The 27175-nt window shown below is 34.7% G+C and overlaps 1 protein-coding gene across 6 annotated transcripts in view; it reads right to left on the bottom strand.

Annotated features, from left to right (window-relative positions):
* Window positions 1–10545: 10545 nt before the first annotated feature.
* The window catches only part of LOC121372583 (protein quaking-B-like), a 66721-nt gene continuing 50091 nt past the window's right edge, over window positions 10546–27175 (bottom strand). For all 6 annotated transcript variants that reach the window (XM_041498984.1, XM_041498986.1, XM_041498988.1 and 3 more), the window contains 3 exons: window positions 25454–25729; window positions 21711–21797; window positions 10546–18020 (listed from right to left, as the gene is read on the bottom strand). In XM_041498984.1, the coding sequence (XP_041354918.1) occupies window positions 21721–21797; window positions 25454–25729 (353 nt within the window). In that variant the 3' untranslated portion in view covers window positions 10546–18020; window positions 21711–21720. The remainder of the gene's footprint in view (window positions 18021–21710; window positions 21798–25453; window positions 25730–27175) is intronic.

Below are 27175 nucleotides of genomic sequence, written 5' to 3'. Positions count from 1 at the left end.
TCAGTGGGCCCACTGGGCTATTTCCCGTCCCAGCCAATGCTCCACAACTGGTGTAACAAAGGCCGTGGTAAGTACTATCATGGCTGTGGGTTGATACATGTAAAAAATCTCTAACCAATCTGTATGTTTATGTGCTGGGTGTCGTTAAACTTCCATTCATTCTTTCATTCATACATACTTAAAAGATGTTATGATGCTAATCGGAAATGGTAACCCTTAAGGGGCCAGCGTACACTTTTTTTTTGAAAATGAAAAATGTCGATCCCCATATTTGGGGATGTACACTTTTAGGGGGGGGGGGGGGGGAGACGGGGTGGTCAGAAGTGTACGGTTTGTACGCTCGTTAAAATGTTGAAAATTATGGACGGCCCCTAAATGTATTATAGTATGTTAAGATGTGCTCACACTAAAACCACTTCTAAAATGTCCCACGAACTTTTAATCAATATCGACTAGCTTTTTTTCCTTCCTTTTTTAAACTTATTTTCATGCTTATATCAAATTAAGGTTCAATCACGCTGTCCTGGGCACACACCTCAGCTATTTGGGTTGTATGTCCAGGACAGTGGGTTAATTGTTAATGGTTAGTGAAAGAAAAGAGGATGTAGTGGTCTTACACCTACCCACTGAGTCGTTACAAATCGCTCTGGGTCAGAGCCGATACCTGGCTGCGAACCCAGTACCTACCAGCCTTATGTTCGATGGTTTAACCACGACACCACCGAGGACGGTATCGTCTAGCTGTTCTCACTAGCCTTTTCATATCGTTTTTTTTTTTTTTTTTTTTTTTTTTTTTTTTAAGCGTTTTAACGTTTACACTCAATACATTTTAAGTATTACGTCATATTTGATTCCAAGATACAAACGCCTTAGTTAAAACACATAGCGTTCACATCCAGTTGATGAAGTGCTTTTAAAATATTAAAACATAATAGTATTCAAAGAAACAAAATAGTCGAGCTTGAGTAATGGCTATTCTATTTGTCGAGATGTTAACTATTTTATTCCGAGTTCAACATTTCCGTTTTTGAAAAATCACGTGAATATGAATTTTCTTGGCCATTATGGTTAAACAATATCAATGCCACATGTAGAAAAATCTTCCTATTAATATTTCACAAGAGGAGTTGGGCGAGGATGGAGGGAATATTACACAGACGGAGGTTGAAATATGTTGGTACAATGGGGAGCTTGAGAATCTATGTTAATTGAAGATATGAAGTTTTGCGAATGTACTTTATATATGGTGCCTTGTGACACTGACTAACATTACCATTGATTTGATTGGCCCTCACAGCCAATTTAATTTGAAAACCATGAATTTAAATGCTCGCATCTGACATAGTCACTTAAGCTTTCCGTTATGTACAATCAGCTGATACACTGGTACTTGATATTGGTTACCTGAACGGGGCGGGACGTATCCCAGTGGTAAAGCGGTCGCTTGGTGCGCTGTCGGTCTAGGATCGATCCCCGTCGGTGGACCCATTGAGCTGTTTCTCGTTCCAGCCAGTGTGTACAGCTGGTATGTACTATCCTGTCTGTGGGATGGTGCATATAAAAGATCCCTTCCTGCTTATCGAAAAGAGTAGCCCATAAAGTGGCGACAGCGGGTTTCCTCTGTCAAAATCTGTGTGGTCCTTAACCATATGTCTGACGCCATATAACCGTAAATAAAACGTGTTGAGTGCGTCGTTAAATAAAACATTTCCTTCTTCTTCTTGGTAACCTGAACAGAAACGGTGTAACGGCAGGACACACGTACTATACACACCAGTGGTTTAGACGTACTCATCAAAGACCAGAACAACTCAAAACTGGTGTTTCCGACATTGCCAGATAAGTTTTCGATAAATTGTCTTTGGGTATGAGGCTTACGAAACAGTATGAAATGTCATTTTTTGTAAAGAAAAAACCATCTTCGTTTGACGAAATTAAGTCCTATACTAAATGAATGGCAACTATGAATTCAGTGGCGGCTTTAGTTTTGTAATAAGAGGCTGCAACCTAAAAAATGCCTTTCATATATATTTTGCACTTAATGGTTTCCATTATGTCAGTCATCATGTAATAATGTGTCAGTACCGTAACGGGATGATATTTTACGGTACTGACATTTTACAGAAATGACACTATTTACTTGAAATGCATAGCTGTATGCAATGTTTTATGGTGCCACAGCCAACACGCTATTCCTTTTTACATGGTTATAAGGCCATTTAAGTGCCAAATTCAAAGAATCCTTTGCGATTCTGCGTTACGGTACTGACGTTGAATAACCATACCCAGTCCACTTTTAGTAGCAAATAACCCAAAACTTTGTAATCACCCAAACGATTTTGCCCGCGATGTTCGTAAAATAGTGATAATGACAACTTTCAAATGATCACACAATAACGTTATTTAAATAGGTTGTAAAAGATTTGGTAATTCTGACACGTAGTCATTAGAGGAAACTCGCTGCATTTTTCCTAATACAGCAAGGGGTGTTTTATATGCACTTTCCCACAGAAAGAAAAGTACATACCACAGCCTTTCACCAGTTGTGGTGCACCGATTGAAATATACGGAAGAAAAGAAGTCACATGCATCCTCTGCAATTACTGGTGCGCATCTTCTATAGCAATAGGTGTTCATTATCTAACCTGAACGAACAAACCATACTACATGACATCTATTAAATGGTACCACATCCTATAGATACATCACACCTTTTTACTTTTTATTATTATTTTTTATTTTTTTGCTGGTCACTTCTTTATGTCGCCGTATGACTTCCGATTCATAGACATTGTGGTTGCCCCACCCGTGAGCGACACCTCAGTATAAAATCACGGTTATGCCAATGGTTCTACACCAGTATCTGTGGTTTATTGGCCCAGTGGTAAAGCGCTCGATTAATGCCACCTAGTAGTCACTTGTGATCTGTTGTGTTGTTATTACGAGCACTCAAATTATGTTCTGGCAGAAACCCTTTTAAAGTTTGTTTTGTTTATCGACATTACTAAAGCACATTGGTTTATAAATCATTGACTATTGGATGTCAAACATTTGGTAATAATGTGCAGTGACCCTGTATTGCTGTTTGGCAGTAATGCTAACATGAATAAAATGTTGCTATTCAGATTCTGGAATTCGGGCAAAAAATCAGTCTGCCCCCACCACACTCACTCTCATTCACTCGCACTTTTTTTTCATTAGTAGCAAGGGATCCTTTATATGTACCGTTCCAGCTACAGAATATCACACACCACGGCCTTTGATATACCAGTCGTGGTGCACTGGCTGGAAAAAGAAATAGTCTAATGGGCCCACCGACGGGGATCGATCCCAAACCGACTGCGCATGAAGCGAGCGATTTACTACTGGCCTACGCCCCACCCCTTACAGGCAATATATTTACTCTCCATGCAGTCATTGGGAAATATATTTGTAAATGCAGGGTGAAACTTTATTGCTGGTTTACAGATTTGTCTAAAGCATTCGATACACTGCAACATGTTTTACTTATTGAGGTTGGAATTGCAGGCAAATTTATAAAGATAATTATAAAAAAATATATAGTAAACTATATACTTAGCCAAGAAAAGGTTTAGCAGTTTGGTAAATGTGCTTAAATAAAAGACAACTCATGACTTACAAAATAAAATCGGATACTGGATTTAATTGAGGCATAATTTGTCAGTATAAGTAACAGATTTTTAGTACAAAATGAAATGTTTGACTGTTGGGCCGGAATTCATGACATCGGACACAACCTCATTTTCATCATTTGTGAGAATCTGAATGCTCAGCATTACAGTGACGAAATAACAACGCTAGTTTTGTTTTAACAGGAAAATGTTCGCCAGCATTGAGCCAGACTAATGACTGGACTTCATTAGAGGAACAATTTTGAGGCATTAAACTGACTTGCAAGATCGCCTGACTTGTTCCCTATTTTGCAGGTATGGGATTGTTGGGCCATAGGGAGGTGTGGAGGTACCACGTCCACAACCTTAAACATGCTTTAACTTGTGAATGGATCTCTATCACAGTCCAGAGATCCACCATCTCATCAGATTCATGAGTCGACGTTGTACCGCTGTGTCAACATGCAATGCCCAAGGTGCTCAGACACATTACTGACAATTTTCTGATTTTCGTGCATGGACCCCCAAGCACCATTTAAGACGTGGTAGTCACACATTTTAAATAATGCCCGAATTACATCCAGTGTCTGATTTTATTTTGTAAGTCACGAGTTTTCTTTTATTTAAACACATTTAACAAATTGCTAAACTTTTTAAAGTATATAAGTGACTGTGTTAAAACAGTAAATGGACTGAATATTTTAAGTGTCATGTCGGCATAGGTCAGGGGTGTACACTTAGTCCTCAAATCTTCATAATGTCCAACAATACACTAAGCACATCTTTGAAAAACGCTGGTAATTATGGAGTATTTATTTCAGCTAATATGGAGAATATACATACAACTGTACCTCGATTTTTTGTAGATGATGTTACTGCATTTTCTGATACTTGTTCAGTTACAAACTAATATATATTAAAGTTTTTGAACGGTTTTGCTTAGCCAGACGAATAAACATTAATCTCGATAAGACTAAAATGAATGTATTTAGAAATGGTGGTCCTTCACTGTCGTATGAAGTGGTTTTATAAGGGGTCACACATTAAAACGGCCTCTTTCTACAAGTACCTAGGTATTACGTTTACCCCCAAAATTATCTTGGGATAAAGCCCAGCTCCGTCTTTCTGCCCATCCAAACAAATCTTAGTTAAAATTTTACAGGTACCATAAAATATTTGATGCTACGATAACACCAATTTTATGTAATGGGTAAAACATTTGGGGTCCTAACCGATGCAGTTATTGAAGCTGTGCAAATTAAATTTTGTAAATTTCTGCTTAAGGTTGGGAAAACAGCAAAAAATTATCTGTTTGGCGAGTGTGGTAGAACCCATCTGCAACCTATTTATATGACTAGAGAGAATAATTATTGGTGTAAACGTATTTAGACGGCAACTGAACGTTGTCCACCCATTTCAGTCAATTGCAGACTTATTTTGTCCGTTTTAATCATGAAGAACGACCGAAAAGCCATTTTAATTCGTAGTGCTGCATGCTCAAACATGCTTTTCGGTGCTTATATGAAAGCAAAGGTAGGAATAGTACATTTTGCTGTTATTGGGAAAACAAAGTATACCAGGTTTTACAGCTCATAGTTTGTCATTTTATTACAAAGTTAACCTTTAACGGAGGGAAATGTTTTATTTAACGACACACTCAACACATTTTATTTATGGTTATATAGCAGATATATAGAGATGAAACCCGCTGTCGCCACTTCATGGGCTATTCTTTTCAATTAGTGGCAAGGGATCTTTTAAATGCACCATCCCAGACAGGATAGTACATACCACGGCCTTAGTTACACCAGTTGTGGAGCACTGGCTGGAACGAGAAATGGCCTAATTAACCTTTAAAACAAAAAAGATGTGGACATATGGAACTAAAGTACTGTCGGAAATAGAATAAAAATGATTTTCGTGGATTATTTCTTACATATGAATCAGACAAGTACATATTTTGTAAATATCTATTTAATGATAGTCTACCTAATTTAGCATTTACTTGTTTTGGCTCTCATTGATGTACAAGGTGGTGTTTACTCTTGAAATTAAAAGAAAGATGTCAGTAAACAGGTGATTTGTGCACTTTATTGGAACAGACTATAACAAATTTTTGGTCAAGATGTGTCAATTTCATTGCTGTTACAATATGCGAGGGACCGTTTCTGATGATGGTTTACCCCTATCCCTCTCCAAAACAAAATGTGTGTAGACATTTATAAGTAACTTTTGAGTAAAACGATCAAGAACCATTCTGAGTTTGTGATCTATTATACCGATATTAATGGTGCTATCTCAAAGTTGCATAAAGCCAGTGCACCACGACTGGCATATCAAAGGCTGTGGTATGTACTACCCTGTCTGTGGGATGGTGCATATGAAAGATCCCTTGCTGCTAATCGAAAAGAGTAGCCCATGAAGTGGCGACAGCGGGTTTCCTCGCTCAATCTGTGTGGTCCTTAACCATGTCCGACGCCATATAACCGTAATGTCCGACGCCATATAACCGTAATGTCCGACGCCATATAACCGTAATTAAATGGGTTGAGTGTCGTTAAATAAAACATTTCTTTCTTTCTTTCAAAGTTGCATAATGACAGCTATTGCAAATCATGTTTTTATTAAATTTTGCTTTAACATTTAAAGACTACACCTTTAACTATATGCTCATGAATGATTATAGGAAATAATTTTATCTACTAGTGGAAAATACATTTTTATTGGAGAATTTTTTTTATCACAAACATAACTTCTCATATAGTACCTTTAAGTGGTTACAAGATTGTTTAAATTTGTAATGTACTTATATTGAATTTATATTCACTAAATATGCTGGTCATAATTAATAATTTATGCTGCAATTCAAAATAATCAGTTAATTTGCAGTTTTAAATTAAAAGTTCCTTTAAGGTAAATGAAATTGACACACATCGATCAATATGTGTTATAGTCTGTTCCAATAAAGGTCACAAATCTCCTGTTTACTGACATCTTTATTTTAATTTCAAGAGTAAACACCACCTTTGTTTATGACCTACTGATTTTTAAATTAGGTCTGACCAGCCTGATCCTACTTATCAGTATGTTTCCATAAACATACAATCATACATTAGTTGTAGGTTGAAAAAGCAAACAAACAACATTTAAAGAAATATTAATTACTATTCTTTTGCTAACAAGTAGTAGTAGTTTCAAGAATATAGCCTTGAATGTCATTATTTCATACATTGCCATTGGTGTTACTATAAGAATATTTAACTCAACTTTCTAGAAACTTAATTTTTTCAAATTTAAATTGTTTATCAAGGAAAGCATACCTGCTACCTTTGTGTCTGATTGAATTTTGAAGGTTTCCATATTTTAAGTCAATATTGCCAAAATGTTCAAATTTAGAATATGTGTGTGGAATTGCAAAATTATACCCTTGAATAGTTTTTGATGGATACAGATATTCCAAATGTTATCAGTCAGCCAAATAACACATCCATGTGGTCTTGGTCACTACACACCAATTGGATTACACTGCTGAATTATCCTATCTGTACTGTAACACCAATGACATAAGCTTGTTCATGAAGTAAGATGGGTCTTTATGTGCCGGATATGATTTTATGTTTCATTGTTCATTGTTTCTAAAAGTTAATAATTAAATTTTGCATATTTTAATTTTTTTTTTTTTTTTTTTGTAGAGTAACCCATGACAGTTCCTAATACACATGTACTTGCCAATTACAGGGCCCCACCCGACAAATCATAGAAACGAACAACCCAATTCCACAATAAAGTAAATACAATTTAAATATATGAAGTGTCAGTAAACATATATTGCAAATATAGCTGGGTTAAAGAGACTACTGTATCTAGTTTGTTTTTTAATTGTTTAACACCACCACTAGAGCATGCTCATTTATTAATCAGCAACTGAAAGTCAAACATTGCAATTTTAAGTCTCTTACAGAGGAAACATGCAACATGTTTTCCATTGGTAGCTAGATATATTGTATATGCACCATCCCAGACAGGATAGCACATACCACAGCCTTTGATATACCAGTTACGCTGCACTGTCTGGAATAAGAAATCCAGAGTTTGTAGCCATTTTAAAACGTTTTCATCAAATAAAATATTTTTAAAGTATTAAGACACATTTTACTCCGATTTCCTTGCTGAGAATATGAATATCTCTAACAAATGTATTTCTGGACATTGTAATGTTTTGTAGAATCTCAATATCTATTTCTTTCTTTCTTCCAAAAGCTAAATGAAATTTGGAATAATCTGTCCATTGCTCATTCCAGAGCAGTTACCTAGAGCAAAATGAACAAACACTTTCATGAGTTTCTGGTTGCAAGGTCGGCTCGACCTGGTTTAGTGATGCTTCTTACAATGTGGTCTTTTGTTCTGTGTTCTCCCACACCCACTCACCAAAATGTTTTGTTTAATCATACTAGACCATACTGAATATCATCAGCTAGGTGTCCAACATTTTATAGTTCTGTCATACCAGGTTTTTGGGGCGTTTTTTGTTTGTTTAAATGCCTACTTTTTTCTGCATTTACAGCATTGTATGGATGTGTAGTAGTCAGCAATCTAATTAAAATTAGCTCCACTATTACATGTGGATCTAAAGACAGCCAGTTGGAGCTCATGTCCACCAATCAAAACCTTACTTGCAGAATCCTGCCAGTGATTTAAAAATAATTTGAAAACATTCCGAATTATCCTGAGGGTATACGACATGTTTCGTGTGAATTACGAATGCCTTAAAACATGTTTTATTTTATAAAATAAATAATTTGTATTGTAAAACTGAAGACTGATTTAGTTTTTTTTAATTTTATAAATAAATAAATAATTTTTAATGTAAAATTGAAGACTGATAACCCACCCCGTACGTATTGATATGGTTCGCTGTACTGCGGCCACTAAAATAGACTCGCCCGATATTTTTAGAATTTGTATGCTCCCAAATAACGTTATAAAAGGCGAAGTGTGATTGGTCAATATTTAAATTATTATTTACAGACGAAATGTTACCTGGACATTGGGGACTACAGTGTTGTCAAATTAGTTTTAAATCACTGGCAGGATTCTGCAAGTAAAGTTTTGATTGGTGGACATGAGCTCCAACTGGCTGTCTTTAGATCCACATGTAATAGTGGAGCTAATTTTAATTAGATTGAGTAGTCAGTAGTGGAAATGTCCCTATTAGCTTAGAGGGTTGTGTAGTTCGAATCCCCTCAGTGGAGGCCGATTTTTGCGGGTTACATTTGGGACTGGGTGATTTCACAAGAATACAATTATAACCCAGGAAGGACCCCTAATAAAAGAATGACATGTTTTATTTAACGACGCACTCAACACATTTTATTTACGGTTATATGACTTCAGACATATGGTTAAGGACCACAGATACCGAGAGGAAACCCACTGTCGCCACTTCATGGGCTACTCTCTTCGATTAGCAGTAAAGGATTTTTTATATGTACCATTCCACATACAGGATAACACATACCTCGGCCTTTGATATACCAGTTGTGGTGCACTGGCTGGAACGAGAAATAGCTAAATGGGAACCCCAAACAGTTCGACTGCCTGGGGGAGTATATAATAGTGCCTAGTGTTGGTATAAAGTAGCTAGTGGGAATTTCCCCATCAGCTGTTGATAAGAGCACTAGACACAGACACAGACACAGACACACACACACACGCACGCACGCACACAGAGATACAGACGCACGCATGCACAGACACACACACACACACACAATCTGTGGTTCTAACCCCTTCAATGGAGGTTGGTGTTCCTGTTACCGATACCACTGATCCTACGACTCAAATGCCTCAAGTGAGTGCTCTACCAACTGCAGTGTTCAGCAAATCCACGAGCCCTCGGTCCCCGCTAGTGACGTTGTGGTCTGGGATAGTATTCAAAATTATCAACTGAATTACTATAATATATAGGGCATGAGCCAAGTCTTCTGTGAGGGCTGGTAACTTTGTCAAACATTTATCAAACTCATCAATTGTGCTAGATGATAGATCCTCAATGTCTGGAAGGCAAACTACAGGCTGTCTGTCATTCAAGTAAAAAGGTGTTGAATGACGTCTTGCCATATTTTAAACTATGGCTATTAGCGTGTGATCATTTCAACACCTGGTATTCATATCTAAAGGCCCGATTGCACCAAGTGTTTTACACATTGTGAATCGACCATTGGTGCTTCGGTCAACCGTTTTCATCTTGGCGATAAATGCATGCAGATAAGACTTACTGACCATCAGTCTCAATTACCCGATTTCAAACACAGGAATCACATTGGCTGAACAGAAAATAATACGACACATGAAATGCTCCTTTTGCATTCTAGGGAATTCACACCGTGGTGGCAGTGTGTATTTTTGTTAACGCCACACAGTAGTGAAAACATTTTCATTTAACTCCATTAGAACAAATTTAGTGTTTTAGCAACATGTTTCAAGCGTCATTACAGTGCAACATAAAACGCTTAAGTCGATTCAGGCTTTAAGGGGTACAGAATACTAATTCCAAATTGTAGAAAGCAAGATTTCTTTTCTTTGCCCTTTAAAAATGGCCTTTGATAAATGAGTGACCTACGATTAAGGCTTCGTTGATTTTAATTAAGTTGAGGATATTTGCTCATTGATTTTAATTAAGTTGAGGATATTTGTTAATTTTCAATTGTCTTAATATATATGAAAGTAATAACTGCATGGTTCATCTCAGGTTATACATGTGTGTGGGAAGTTAATTTACATTCTACATTATGTGAAATGATAACCACATTCATTTCAAAGTATCTTCAAGTATGTGAAATGACAACTGTTCCGCCTTATTTCAAATAATGAGGGTTGTTTTTTTAAATGCACTTAAAATAAAATACCAGTATGAATTAAAATATTTTATTGTCCAGGCAGTAACCACGCATTAATAGTTAGCTGAGATTCAGACTCGACAACTGCCTATAGAACACAAATAACCTCTACAGACCCAGCCCGAGTCAGTCTACATACACTTCCACTATACGAGATTTTTATTTCTTTTTTTAAAAACTTGACATAGTAAATACTGGTAAGACACAATAACAAAGATATGAGCACCTAGAGTAAAGATGTCATGGATAAATACGTGAGGAATAAATAACTTCCCCCTTGTATCAAAGGAGCACAATATACATGAGAGAAGAAACATTCAACAGACCACCTCCAAAGTAGTATATGATTGAGCAATTGAGCAATGAATCGACAACAAACCGCCCAAGACCTAGAGTGAGAAGAAAAAAAATAACACATCCACCCAAGTCTTGACCCGCTTGTTGAGGTTTAACAGGTTACTTAAATAACCAACAGTGGCAAGACCAACATTAATACGTTGAGGATGAGTGAGCTAAACCAGCAGAGTTGTGATGAGGCTGACGCCAGCTGGTTAATATTCCCCCAAGCAACAAGTTGAGCACATTGTTTTTGTATGTGTTAACCCTTCCAGCATGCAGTTACTTTACACACAAGCACTAAAATCTATGGCAAGCATTGCGGAACTCGTCTTGGTACCAAATCCAGACGATTCATGATGGACAGAACATATGGAAGTCCATGATGATTTCTGGGATGCGATATCCCTTTAAAAAGAAAAAGCTAAAATGATCCATCATCTGAACTCTATACAATGTGGAGGAAAAAGTGGTTTTCTTCAGCATTTGTGATCAATTCTATTCTATAAAATTATTTTATGAAGAAACAAATATATATTAAAAAAATAATAATAATAATTTTAAAAATCACATTCTTGGTGGATCTATCTCTCAGTTCAGATAGGTGGATTACCATTATTATCATATTTAATAAATTACGACTACATTCTTTTTAGAACATGTAAAAAAAAAAAAACCCTAAAAAGAATCCAGTAAAAATCAATTTGTGGTTATCAGGTTGGATATGTATGTACATACATACACGTCAGAATACATATTTTCTCCATATGTAAGCAATGTTGATGACAAAGCTCATAAACTTGGATGTATTAACATGAAAATGTCAAAATAGTTACAAAGCAAATAAAAAACCGGCATGTAGATGCAATTACCTCCCCAAAAAGACAATATTTTAGTTTTGCATGTATTTAAATATCACATTAGTAGCACCATGTTTAGTTCATAAAAAAGATTCAACCCAAGTCTACACTTAAAAAGGCAACACAAATATTATGACTTATTAAAATATTAAACGTCTGTGTCCTCCTCTCCAAATAATCCTCTTTTTTTTTTTCATTTAGTACCCCTTTTGTCCTGAATTGTACTGACACTAATACAGACTTATCTCCCTTACATGATGAATTAAGTTCTCTAGGACAGGAGTTAAAAATATTATGAAAAGAAATGATAAAACCTTCACATTACATGTTCACAACCACAATCACATAAAAACAAATGTCACAACAGGAAAACCAAACACTTACCCAACAAACGCTAGAGCTTATGAAAACATGTTATATAAAACCAGTTTTCAGTTTGTAAACATTGTTATCACATGCTATTATCCTGGCCGATGTTGTGACCTGTGATAACTATAGTGGTGATCTGAAAGAATCCATTAGTTCTATACTACCAAGCATAAAGGAGGAAAGCAAGGCTATTGGAGTTAGACAAGGCTGTGAGCGGTGTTAGTCATTATTACTGATATTATTCAAAGACAGGGAATATCAAGTGTTTGCTACAAATGTGTTTATTGCATTAAAAGGTATGAAAGGTACAAAATTCAGCCAATGTTATGAAAAGCTGTAGCAATTAAATTATTAATGACCAGAGAAGAAACAATTTTGGATAGAATATTGCTCTTTTCTAATTTGTTTTTTTTAAGTGAAAAATATTAGTCAAATGACTATGTATACAAAATTTGTCTTATAATAATAATAATTTTCGTGAAAGCAAAAAAGATTTTTTAAAAAAACAAAAAGAGCAAATTAAATAATAATTTCATTGGCAATACAAAATAATTTCTTCCATTGGTCTGATATGCAAAAAACCCAGAATATAAACAATGCAATCTATTTGGTGAGAATAATTACATAACAAAAAGACATTAGTAATTAACACAACAGCAGTAATATAAGTGAGATTCGGTCAGACAGACGCAATCGACTTCGTTGAGCAAGCCAGTAAAAAAAATGCATCTGAAAACAAAAGTGTTAACTTTTTGATATTATGCTTTTCTCACGTGAGTCACATGGTGAGTAGCTAAGACATTAATAATAACAACAGTATTAAGTACAGCATTATTTGAAGATGACCAAAAAAAAACATCTAAATACAAAAATATATGTAGGAAAAGCTGCGTCCGATGGGCTAGCTGGCGTCGCAGGGCCGACCGGAACAGCGGACATGCAGACAAGGCACTGATTTAGTAAACACAGAAATCTCGCTAGTGTTAGAAGCCTGCCGACGAGACTGGGTCACATATCTGTGTAGTCACTTACCTAGCAAGTCGCCATACACTTTCGATTCTCGAGAGTCAAATAAATTTGCTGTGACCAGCACACTGAAGTACCGTGGCACAACACAACACCACCTTTAATATTTCTTAATCCGAATACTAAAAACAAAATCTGTGTGTGCAAGTAAACTTTACATGTTTTTAACGATATGGTATTTACCAATTAAAGTTGTTAAAAAAAAAAGACAACTAAATTTAAACAAACTGTATGAATATTGCTAAATTAAACCCAGATGAAAGCATTGTAAAAATTATTATAAAATATTATTATTATAGACTGTGCAGACTTAACAAAATTAATCTCTGATATTTTCATGAGTAATATTCCAAACTTTGTAACATAACTTGTACAAATGACCTCTGACCTATGACCCGTCTCGCCAGTATTTCCATAGTAAGTAGTAATTCAAACTGCTGTCAAGTTTTGAGAACATCAACTCCCAACAATGTTAATCTCTCTCCAAACTCCACCTACTAACAATGTTAATCTCACCAAACTCCACCCACTAACGATGTTAATGTCTCCAAACTCCGCCCACATTCAAACACCCTCATGCTGGAAGATCAGCTAGTGTTAAATAATAATCCATGCCAGTGCCCCTGCAACAAAGTGGTTCATAAAGACAAGAAAAGAAAGAAAAAACATGAGCAATACAATGGTTAGCCTCACAACTATCTGCGTCATGTACATCACAGGAACTGTATCAGCAGCTGCTGAATAACGAGAAGCTTGGTGGGGTCATTCTGAACAATTTCAATGGTTTTCTACAAAACACGACTAACATCATAATACACTGTTGCAAAATTTCATTATTTTAAAATGTTTTTTTACTAAACAAGACTACCATTATAATTACAATTATATCCCGAGTATTTGTTTTTTTGCAAAACACGACTTTCATTTTAATAAATTTCTGAAAAACATAAAAATATGCTGTCTATTTCTTATTTTTAACAGGGTTTTTTGCAAAATAAGATTACTATTTTAGTTTTCTTTGAAAATCAACTGCAAAATGAAAATTGAAATTTACGTAATTCAGTTATAATACTCGAGAGATTTTTCCATTTGTTTCAGGTAAGAAGTAACCAAATCTACATTTATCACGATTAAGAAAACAATCTTATAGTATTGAATAAGGCAATCTTGTAAACTAAATTCATTTGTGGCAGCTTATATATATATATATATATAGCAATGGACATTATCTGTAAAGGTTGCTTTACACCAATAAGCTATTAAGTACTATTCTATCTTGCTATATATACAATAAGTGGACGGATATACCATATTTCTCTAAATTAATAATTATGTCCTCAAATTGTTAAAAATATGTCTTTTGTACCAATGACAATAGTTTAAGCATAGATGTTATACTATTTATACATATAAAAAATATTTATTATTTTTTTGTGGGTTACAAAAATATATTTCTTAAAGAAAGAAAATTGAACACGAAATGCTGGGTCAAATATGTAACAACATAAGAAATGAGACAATATTATTGCATATCACACTGAACACAATAATTACAGGCCAAAAGTATGACATTCTGATGTAATCTAAAAGACTGCTTTACTAACAAAAGGTTCCTTATACATGGACCACATTTAGTTGATATCACAGCAAGATGGTCATTATTAAAAGAAAAGAAAAACATCTTAAATGTATTACAGTACTTTCGTTCCATTACAAAATTTAATTATCACACTAAAATCAGATGGGGGTTTTCCTAAATAATATACGGTATATATATATATATATATATATATCTTTTTCTCTGTTTTTTAAATAGTAACAAAAAAAAAGAAATCACACACAAAAATTGTCTGTATAAGTGAAGTATTTTTAATTATTCTTGTAACATTAATGCCTGTTTAGAACTATTTTTTAACACTCATTTTAAAAATAATTTCAAACTATGAAAAATTTCAGACTTTAAAAAATTGCAATCAGAAAATGTCACTTTAAATAATTTTACATACATGGCACATCTATTAGTTTGATGTTCAGACACGCATACCGTTTATTATGCATATGCACAGAAAACACGAATAATTTCCCTATATAAATATTAACACATGAAGTAATGTCTTGAAGTCCTGTGATGAATGTTTGAGCAGGTAGTTGTGAGGTGTGAGAGCGACACTGTCTACAGGGACACTGGCAAGCAACATCCGAGTATGTACAGGTACGTGAGTAACTTCCGTCTACAATATGTATATTCAGCACAATAAACACCGACGGAAGACATACATTACGAAATATTAATCTCTTGTTAAACATGATCCTTTTGGCTTCCCTAACTAAATTCCAAGACAATATCATAAAACATAATCCTAAGTAAACTCTATAAAAATATTCAACATCAGCATTTTTATAATAATATATATGTATATACAAAACTAACATTAAAAAAATCGTCCTTTTTTCTTGTTTGATATAACAAAAATACATTTTGGCATTTTGATCACTTTAAGATATGGACTAAGGTGACTCACTCACTGGGAAACTGTCTTTATCCTGCATTACCCACATATTAACCCTCTTACTGACAAAACTCTTCTTCATAGCATGGTCATGACTTTTCCCCATTCCCCCAAATTATACTTAGTCAATTCGCAATTCCACACCCATTCAATAAAATGTTTTTGTTTTTTCCATTTCCAATATTTATTATATTATTATTATTATTATTATTATACACTAATCCAAAGTGCCAACTGAGGTCAGTGATGGCTGCATTAAAACAACAAGTGACTATTTCCATCACATGCCTTGCAAGACTGGCTCAAACAAATGAAAAGGGGATCTGCCGTTTGCCAATATCCAATTGAAAGCGATGTTCAAGGAATAACTCTGGGTGATAACTCAATAACAGAGCAGCGAAATGGCGATGATCTTCTTACTGAACCTTCAAAATGTGTTGTGAACAGACCAGTATCCCAGTGAGTGGGAATACCTTGTTTAAGTATATGTATATCACCTGAATGCCTTACTGGTAAAACTTCAAACAAGCACTTTTAATTCAAGGCATCGGAAGATATTTGATTTTTTGCATAGATACGGCCAGTTGGCCTCATATTTGTGGCCATAAATAAAAAAGAAAAGTTATAATACTAAAACGATATGTTTTTCACTGTTGCATCTTCGAGCTCATTGAGTAACATGGTAACAAAAATATTAGTATCATATAGACAGATATGTGCATGAACCGTGGCCCAGTGTACAGGCACCAATATGCAGAATTATACAACAGAGCTGAAAAATATGGGAGCCTTTCTCCATCTTTTGCGGAATCTCGCCACGTCTATACAATGACATTACAGGCAAAAACAGTAACAGTGTAAAAGACACTTGATAGCAATGTTCAGCACACAAATATTAAATATTAGCAATCAACAAAAGTAATCTCCCTTAACAATGAAAAAATGTTATAATAAGGAGGAACCAAAAGTTTTAAAAATGAGCAAAATATTTCAAAGGAACATAATATGTGCTTAGTTCATTCAAAAAAAAAAACCTATTGTATGTTTCTCAGTAACAGCTGGAGAAAAAAAAAGGCTTTTTGGTCAGCAAAGCTTATTGTGAGATCTCAACACCTCAACTGTGAGATCCTTCCACAACACCTGTGTTGTGAGATCTCAACACCTCAACTGTGAGATCCTTCCACAACACCTGTGTTGTGAGATCTCAAACACCTATAGGGTGAGATCCTTCCACAACACCTGTGTTGTGAGATCTCAAACACCTATAGGGTGAGATCCTTCCACAACACCTGTTTTGTGAGATCTCAAACACATATAGGGTGAGATCTTACAACATTCATGTCAATACTTATGCTGAGATATCCTGCCACAACATGTGTTGTAAGACAACATCTATGTGAGCTCTCAACACCTATACTGTGAGATCCTTCCACAACTTCCATGTTGTGAGATCTCAACACCTATACTGTGAGATCCAACATCATCTGCTGTGAAGTCCAACATGTGTAAGGTGATATCCACAACAGCTGTTGCAAATAGAGTATTTTGGCAAACATAAAGGGGTGGGGCACTAAAGCACAGAAGGCCCTATTTGTTTTCAAGCAGTCATGAGATAAACAAAAAAAATATTAAAAATATCAGAAAACAAAAAGCAAACTAATATCAAATTGAGCTGTTACCAGGCCGACATAATAGACCAATATCCAAGGTGAACCAAAAAAATGAAAAAAACCCCATTATGGACAGAAAGCTGCCTGTCCTGTTAACAACAATATAAATGTCACAACAAAAAATTAATAAAATAAAAATTGCCAGTTAATTAAGTAGGTTAATTAATGTACAGCGGAGTAATTAGAACTTCGATGACAGCAAACCCAAGATCAGCACAAGTAGTGAAAGGTGTGTATAAAAAAACAAACAAAACATGTCTGTGTGCTTATCACTTGATGTTCCAAAACCAAACATCCTGGCCGGTCAATCAGTCGAACGTATCGGTCTCACATCGCTGTACATCAACAAGAACCGTCCAAAACACATGACACACATTAGTACCGTCAAGCTAGTATTAGAGAAGGCACTGTTTAGTCGATTATAAATCCCTGACAGAAATGAAAACGCCAACGTGGTTCAGGATTGCCATCCCCGAAGTACATGAATGTTTATTTTTGTATTTGTTCGTTGTTAGTGGTGGCGACGGCAGCTCCCCGATAATACTGAATGGGTCAAAGGCGATCAGTTACCACATGGACGGGTGCAAAATGTAGATAGCGTGTCGGCCAGCCGTCCGACCGTCCGTCCGTCCGTCCGGAAGGCCGGCCACCCCCGGTGAACGCAGGCAGGCTCGAGATATCGGACTGTGTGTGACTGGTTCGGGTTAGTTGGCGTTGGCTGGGGTTAAAAGTGAAATAAAAAAAGAAAAAACAAGAAAGAGTTAGTCTGGTTGATCTGCTACAACAATGGCATTCTCATAAGATTACAATTATTATTATTATTAATACTAGGCCTTGTTAACCCTTATTGTGCTAGCTTGGTTGGTTGGTTGGTTGCAGTCTATAGGTTAGTTAAAGGGAATTTGAAGCAACTTATTAAAAAAAAAAAACATGACATTTTTTTTCCCCCTAAAATGTTAATCAAACTATTAAATATTAATAAATAAATTCCATTAAATGTTCACAAGATGAAATAAATGCAAGTGTTTTAATTTGTGCTGTAAATAATTTTGTCACAAAACCAGCTTACGATGCAAAGAATGAAAAAAACAGAACAGATATTTTAGAATGGGAGTATTGGTCATGACAAAACATAGCCAAGATGTTATGAGGCAAAACCAGAACGTGGCTTAGGACGTTCTTAGCATGATATAGCAAGTGTTAGCACAATTAGGGTTAATAAGATGAAGTAGATAAAAATAAACAATGTGTACATCGAGGCATTACTAGACTGGATTAAAGTGTGCAGACTCGGGTCAAACTGAAATGGTTCACATGCTCATCTCAAGCATGCTATCATAATGAACATGAAAGTCTACAAATGTAAACACTACACAAGTAGTTCAAAGACTTCTAGTCAAGTTGCTTTCAATGCAATTCCATCATTTGACTGACGTAAAGGAAGAGTTATATTTTTAAATTATTCTCATCGTAAGCACAACTTTAAGCCAGTGTTAGTATGGCCCACTTGGTCAATAAACATATACCAGTACCAATATTAAAAACCACTACATGGCTAACACAACGTCATAGACACACATATTGCTCAAACAGTTTCTAACAAAGACCATTACCAAGTGTAAACTATAGGGAAATGCATTCTACCCACCAATACTATTGTCAAACTAAAACAATTTAATGTAGTCTTACCACTTTATTGACTATTTTAATGGAAAAAACACCTGTTAATATTTAAACCATTATAATCATGTTATCATAGTTTTTACCAGATGAAGCAAGGCATCTTGTCTATGTATTTACTGAATGTTATTCATTTTCAGCGTTATCCGTGCTATAATTAGTATTATTATACTTAATATAATTAGCTTTACCGTACTTAGCATTCACTTTGATGGCTGTATAATAATTAGTATTAACATACGTAACAACTATTACCAGTATTGTTATTAGTGAGGCTGAATACAGTAACGAGACAAAACCCAACAAAGTCGTTTGGTTTCAGCATGGTGTGCTTTATTCTCTATAACATTTACAAATAATAATTGCACATTTTGTTGCCAGATGTTGTAAAGAACATCCGCGCATCAGTCATGCCTGCATAGTTGGGTTTTTTGTGTTTTTTTTGCATAGAAATAGCCTTCACAAAACCTACATTCAATTCAAATACATCATATATATAAACAAGTGAATTTAAAAAAATACAAATGACCACTGCAGGCCAGCCTAACACTTTAATGTGATGAAACAATTTAGCAGCAAACAAAATGTTCTACTATATTTTTTTTTCTTTCTTTTTCAATAAACTTTCTTTCACACGGAGACTGTTGGATATACAGTAACAATGTAAACATATGCCCTGAACTTTCGTTACATATTCTATCTTTATTACAAGTTTAATGGCCACATTTATCACTGAATATTCTCAACATATTTCATCGAAACAAAATATAGTACTAAATTCTCTCTTCTTTTTAATTAATAAATGTTAATTCATCATGTTTATTCGAAAGGCTAGAAGTTCAGGATCATCATTTAAAACATCACTGATTGTTCAGGCATTTGATCACAAAGAATATTTTGATTTGTCGGTTGCATATAATGAGCAGTGTTTTCTCAACCACAGCACTCGCTATAAAATAACTCAAATGCTGTCCACAGGCAAAAGTACAAAATAAACACAACATTTGATTTAATGCATATATACAAATATATACTGTGTATATAAATATAAGAAAGTTGCATCCTAAAATTCAAAATCTACGAAGTATACTGTGAATGGGAAGATATCAAAACTATCTAGATAATACTGTCGTATTAAATACGCACACAATATTGGCAAGATAAAATGAACGTTTGAAGATATACTTTATTTTCAGTCTGTATTTTATGACTAAAGCTGTTTTTAAAAAGAACACAATCCTTAATTCTCAAACTGTCAATGATCTTTATAAGCTTAGAGTTTGGTTTACGTTTAACATTTTAATTATATCATTAATGATTTTTTATCATAAACATGTACTTCAAAATAACTCAAAGCTGATTAACAGCACATATCTAGCATATACTACGGTAAATGTAAATGGTCATTGTAATGACAAATTTTTTAAAGCTTTAGGGACCTATGAGGATATGTTTCACATAACTAAATCATGATGTCCATCACATTCAACATAACATAACATGACTGAAAACTTAAAATCTGTAGCACAATGGTAAAAGAATGTTCAAATAAAAATATAAAATCTCTCCATACATAAAATGGTAAAATAAAAATAAACTTCACAAAAAATATAAATAAATGCATACACCCATGAAATACCGGATTTCAGAGCGATCCACCAACCGTTTTTAACAACAACAAATCTAACAATGAAATAACAGCTAACGTATCATCCTGCGTAGTTCAAAGTGTACACTCGGATCTGCAGCACTAGCGATGCCAAAACAATACCGTCTTACAAACTGGGCTACTGCTACACTACCAGGCCTCGAATTTCACCGACACAAATACGTTTTCTGCCACAAAATTATTTGAGGGTACATGATAAAAAAACCAAGACAGACCATAAGTGCCCCTATTATGTGGTTATGGGTTTGAAATGTTTTCAAACTGGACACTATATTTCATGCATTTTGAAAACTTTTAGACAAAGGGCTAGAGATTTTCGAATCTAGCACTACAATATTGAAAAACCATCGAAAGTTATAACGCTACTACAATGCACTTCATAGTGATGTCATGCCTACGATGATTTTACAATCTGTAACGGCATAGTTCTCTTACTATTATCTATCAAAACATTATTAAAATATTACCATCATTTCCAAGATTTTAGGGTAAGTAATTTTACCGATCTCAAATTTAACGTGTATAACTTTATCAAATAGTTTATCTTCTGCAAATTATTCTGGTATTTAACCTGATAAATATGTTTTGAATTTTAAAGAAATCAACTTTAATGAGACATATCTGAAGACATTTGAAAACCGATCTTATTTTTTACAGTCATAAGCTAGGTTAGTTTTCTACAAACATTGTACTTGAATATAGTCAACAGACAGATTAATAATATTTTCCAAATGACTTACTACATAAAATTCGAGGCCTGAAAAACCTATCAAAAATAAATAAATCTGACTGGACTGTTTTTAACTCAATACAAAGTGGCAATTACACGCACGGTCATGAAACAAGTGACATAGACAAAACTGCCCATCATGCCTTCTACAGCACCAATGAAAACAACAATTAGAAATTATCCATTCCATTAACGCAACAAAATTCAACTATTCCGATGAGCAATTTTGGCTACTCACAAGTCTGGTTTTATGAAGGAAAAAATCAACTAGTACGCTGCTTGGATTTGTTGTATTTTGATTGGTCGAAAGAAACATCAGTAAAACTAACCTGTCCTGACTCACGGGAGCGTGGTCACCCTCGTGTAAGGGTGCTCTCTCACGCCCGACAATGTCCGTCGCATTTTGGGTACTGCACCTAAAATAATTCCAAGATGCTCAGTTTCGTTCATAAATATTTTAAACACATCACAAACAAATTGCCGCCTCTCCTGGCCGAAGAATGTCAACTTCAAAAAAAATAAAAACGTTTTTATTCCAACGACCATCAACCAAAGACTGCATCACACAACATATGAACACACAGGTAAGTTAACCAAAAAATATTTTTACAAGCAACAGAAAATTAGCACAAAACTAATTTTGATTAAGATTTTCTAGTGGATGGCTACACCATTACCAAAATTAAACAGCTTCAAATCCACCAGATTAGCACTAAGACGAACTGTCAGTTTTAGTTGATGGTCATTGGAAGGTTTAACTTGGGAGGACAAGTTAAATATAAAAAAAAAAAAAAAAAAAAAATATATATATATATAAATATATATATATATATATACACACTCCATTGAAGATCAAGGTCACCATCTTGGACCGGATGTTTTTTTTATCACAGCCATTTCAACTGTTCCATTTCACAGGTCAACCAGATCAAACACAGTCTCTGACGTACAATCACTATGACAATCTTGTCAACATTTGACAATGGCTGAGGTACAACACAGGTGCTAAAATATAGAGAGGGAGGGGAAGGGGAGTGTTAATTTAGCTTTCAACTGGGGGTGTGGGGTGGGCTTGGGTGTGCAATGCCTATTCTAGTCGTCTGACCCAATGTTTGGTGGTGGATAGCCCATTGCTCCCCCACCAGTTCTCACACCTATGTGTGAAAATTTAACTTGAACGGTTTGCGTCAGTTAAACAGTTTTTGATCTGGCTGCCCCGCTGGGTTTGTTAGCAGTGTTAACCTGTTAATGCGAGTTGAGTTAATTGGAACTGTAATCACCTAACCGTCAGTTTATCTACTGTAAATATTTGTAAAACTCTACTGCCGGAAGTTAGTTTTCTTTTTACCAGGAGATACATTCAACCACAAACCAGTTTGACAAATCACCGCTGCTTAGAGACTGTTGTGTAGATCGCTACACACATTCTGTCATTTTATGGCAATCATGTTAAATATTTAGTTTTATCCCAGGATTCACATTTTCAGTTGTCAACCAGGTTTTAACGGTTTGATTTCTTTGACTAACTGGTTACCTACTCAATTTTAAAATACATTTCTAAAGTTTTGCCTCGCGTTCCTCAATTATTTTATTATTACAATCACCTGCTTGAGATTTTTTAAAAACAAGAACCGTGTAGGATTCATCACCAAAGGTTTTTATTTTATGTTACATATCTATTGAAATTTTTTAAGTGGATATATTTTAAATGCATTTATCACAGACTTATTGAAAATAAAGCTTTCTAACAGTTGTATTTTATGCCAAACATAAACTCAGTAACACATAAGCTTAAGATATTTAAAACTAGAAATGCTTACAAAGGGTTAAACAGTTGTTTATAAATATTTCCACCGTCTTTCACCTTTATTTCAGATTTCGTCATTCAGTGCCAAACATTTAATCATAGTACCAGAGTTCAGTTGTATTTCCTATTTACTGTTATTCAGCTGTATTAGAAATGATTAAACAGTTACTTTAGTGTATTGCAAATGATTCAACTTTGAGAAAATATGTTATATTTGTCGGTGGTTACCGAGAGTTATTCCCCATGTTATGTATCGTCATCTGTTCAGTATTAAAGATGATGATTTTGTAGACTTAAATTTATGCAGCATCAAGTGGTTTATCAAAGTCTGGTTTTGCAGTTATGGGGACTGAAACATGTAAAGCAGACGACAAGGTGATAAATGGGCTAACACATATCATGCATTATATATCACTACACAATCACAAATATAAATAAAACTATTGAAATAATCACAACCACCACCAAATATAATTAAAAAAGGACAGATTGTCTACAATGGATTATTAGAAGATAAAACATGATAATTATCAACATAAATACACCAAACAACAGAGCCGAATCCGTTAGAGCTTCATTAAAATTAATTAAAAAATACTTTCTTCCACATTCAACCGTCTTCTATACACCTAGAAAGCTAGCAGTCTTATTTTTTACCTGTTTCAAAAACAAGAACATAACAGTACTTACATTATACACTGATGGCTTCTCAGCAAAATTAATTTTACAGATTATTCAAAAATTAATTATGCCAGTGATTGTCATTAAATAAATTGCATCGTCACGCCTTACTAAAGAAAAAATAGCAAGACTTCTCACTAAATTAATAATATAATTAAACCATTTACACTTAGTTTAACTATTTCAAACATCTGGAAATAAAATGTAATATTAAATTGGAGAAAAACATACTAATAAATTCATACCAATAAATTCTTTAAAAATATTCTATCATTCGATAGCGTCATTTGCTGGTAGCACAAGACAAAAACTTATTATTATTCTTTGATTTTGTGTTTTAACTGCAGCTGTTGTTCAACAGCAACTGCTGAATTAGCAATGCACATAAATTATACGACTTGTTGAATCCAAAAGCAGTTAACAGCTCTGGGAGCTTATTGTTAGTGATTAACCAGGAAACATGTTGCTTTCTAAATTCTGGTTAGCAACAGTTGCTAATCAACATGGAAACAAAATCTGTGTAACTTACATAGCAAATAGTGATATGATACTGTGTACAGTGTTCACTTAACATACAAGCAATAGCAGGCCAGCTGCGGGGATTCACTTTCTACCATGGGACTATAGTTCCCAGTTGGAGGGTATTAGCTCATTTATAGTAAATGTTTTAATTCTAGCTCTTGTTTAGTACTACAAAACAAAACAACTATTTACAAGACAGAGTACTCGAGGAATGAACTTCAATCCATTCAGAATATTAAAAAAAACCCCAAAACGATCACAATTAAAAGCACTAGGAATGTTGAATTTCTTAACAGGGAAAACAGAAATATAATAATAAAACTACCGTAAAGGTGACTAAAACGGGTGGTGTAATGTACTGGACATGTCCATGTTTTTGTCAATGTTAACACCAAATATTAAGCTTCACATCGAACTTAACAAATATGCATAAAAATTATTTTTGCGTTGTATTTTAAGAAATGAAAAAACCAACAAAAAAACCCTACTGATTTAAATAACACATCAGCAAATCAATACCACTTAAATTAGATGGGCAGGGTTTTGTGGGCTTTTCTAAAAGTGTATTTCTAAAAATGAGCATATTCAACTTAACATGATTGTTAGGTATTTTGGTGTAACATGTATGCATTGATCACTGATCAAATAAATGTGAACCATATATATCTGACAGAGAACGCTGGAATGTGTTGAGCTTATTCTAATACATTGAATAAAAAAACGCACTCAAAAACACGAAGTGACTTAAAACTTGCCTTTCACTGAAGAAAGGCATTTAAACGATGCTAAGAATATTGTAGATGATGGGGGGGGGGGGGGGGGGGGGGGGGGGGAGTTCCTCACACTGACAATACACCAACAGCAGACCGTTAACACAATAACGTAACTGCAAGTTTAAAAATAAAAATTCACAAATTGTAGATAACATGTGTACGTACTAAAAATCGATACACAGCACTCGGTACAAATAAAACAAAATGTGGTGCGCCATTTATCTGACAAACATACAAGGCATCTGTTCAGGGCTGGTGGGGTACTCTCTAGTTTATCTGACAAACATACCAGGCATCTGTTCGGGACTGGTGGGGTACTCTAGTAACGTGGTGGGTGCCAGCGTGTACGGGAAGTCGTAGGGGTTTCCACACATGATGCCCATGTCTGCGGGTGACATCAGCGGCGGCGGTGCTCCGTTCATGAGGCCGGGCGACGATGTGTTCACCGACTGCATGCGTGGGGCGAAGATGATGGGTGGGCCGGCAGGCGTCGGGCTCCGGATCTGCTGCAGCTGTAATGTGGCGGCTGCGGCGGCTTGAGCAGGTGTGATGAGGCGGGGCATTTCTGAAAGACAGCAGTCACAACTTCAACAGTCGCATCCATGAAAAAAAAAACCCCAATGTTTAACTTCACAATCCGAACAGTTAAGTTTAAAATGTGCTAATGCACGCAACAGTTTTAAAGAATCAATGCCAAGGATGACTTCAGAAATAAAATATAGTCTCTTTTGAACAAACACTAACAAAGGTCTAATTAAGAATCAAATATTGTTCAAAAAAGTTAAATAAAATGTGTAATTCTCCAATCACAATGACCAAAAACTGACACGTCTTTTCTGTCTTAGTTGATCTAAATAAATTGCTATATTATAAATACCAAAACACAGATTACTATTTTTGTGTTGATTAAATAAAACAATTGTATTGGAAAAGAAAATGCTAATGTTTTGCAAACCGTTTAAAGAAAAATCAAATGGGAGACAACTCCAGCGATACTAAAAATGATAGAACCTACAGAGTTGTCAATTAGTAAATGCCATTTATTTAGATTTGTTTAAATAATAATTGATGTATTCAAATTGACAAGTATGTTTATTTTCTTAATAAATTTATTTCATTAAATTACTTATTTTAATAACTTTTGAAGAAAAAGTTTTAATTTGCTTCTCCATATTATCTTTCACATTTTTGAAATTTATAATCTATAATATATTTTGCTAGGCCATTTTAACAATTTTCTATTTTCGGACTGCTTCTCCTTTGATTTGTACAGCAACAGCCTTCTTTGTGCTTACCTGGTGCTGCATTTTGTAAGGATCTGTGGTCTGGTCGTCGACTACCATACAACATGCTAAATATTGCATAGATGAATTCCATTAATGCAATCCTAATTAAGGTTGTTATATTTGTTACCTCAGGGGGCAGTGGCAGTGGCCATGTATATAGCCTCGGCTAATGAGGGATGCCTATGTACATGGTGGTCGGGGGTTTTCGGGGAAAGCCCAGTTAAGTCCACCATACATCATCTAGTATTAATACATAATTTATATTTTATTCTATTGAAATTCATTTGACATCTCATTCAACTGATTCTTTGTTATGATTCACATGACATCTCATTCAACTGATTCTTTGTTATGATTCACATTACATCTTATTCAAATGATTCCTTGTTATGATTCACATGAAATCTCATTCAACGGATTCTTTGTTATGATTCACATTACATCTCATTCAACTGATTCTTTGTTATGATTCACATTACATCTTATTTAATGGATTCTTTGTTATGATTCACATTACATCTCATTCAACTGATTCTTTGTTATGATTCACATTACATCTTATTTAATGGATTCTTTGTTATGATTCAACGGATTCTTTGTTATGATTCACATGACATCTGATTTAACGGACTCTTTGTTATGATTCACATGACATCTCATTCAATGGATTCTGTTATGATTCACATTACATCTCATTCAACGGATTCTTTGTTATGATTCACATG

Source organism: Gigantopelta aegis, chromosome 4 (assembly GCF_016097555.1).
Source record: "Gigantopelta aegis isolate Gae_Host chromosome 4, Gae_host_genome, whole genome shotgun sequence".
In the NCBI taxonomy this organism is placed as follows: Eukaryota; Metazoa; Mollusca; class Gastropoda; order Neomphalida; family Peltospiridae; genus Gigantopelta; species Gigantopelta aegis.
Note: the sequence above shows the minus strand (reverse complement) of the source record. Positions and strands in the feature narration are given on the sequence as shown.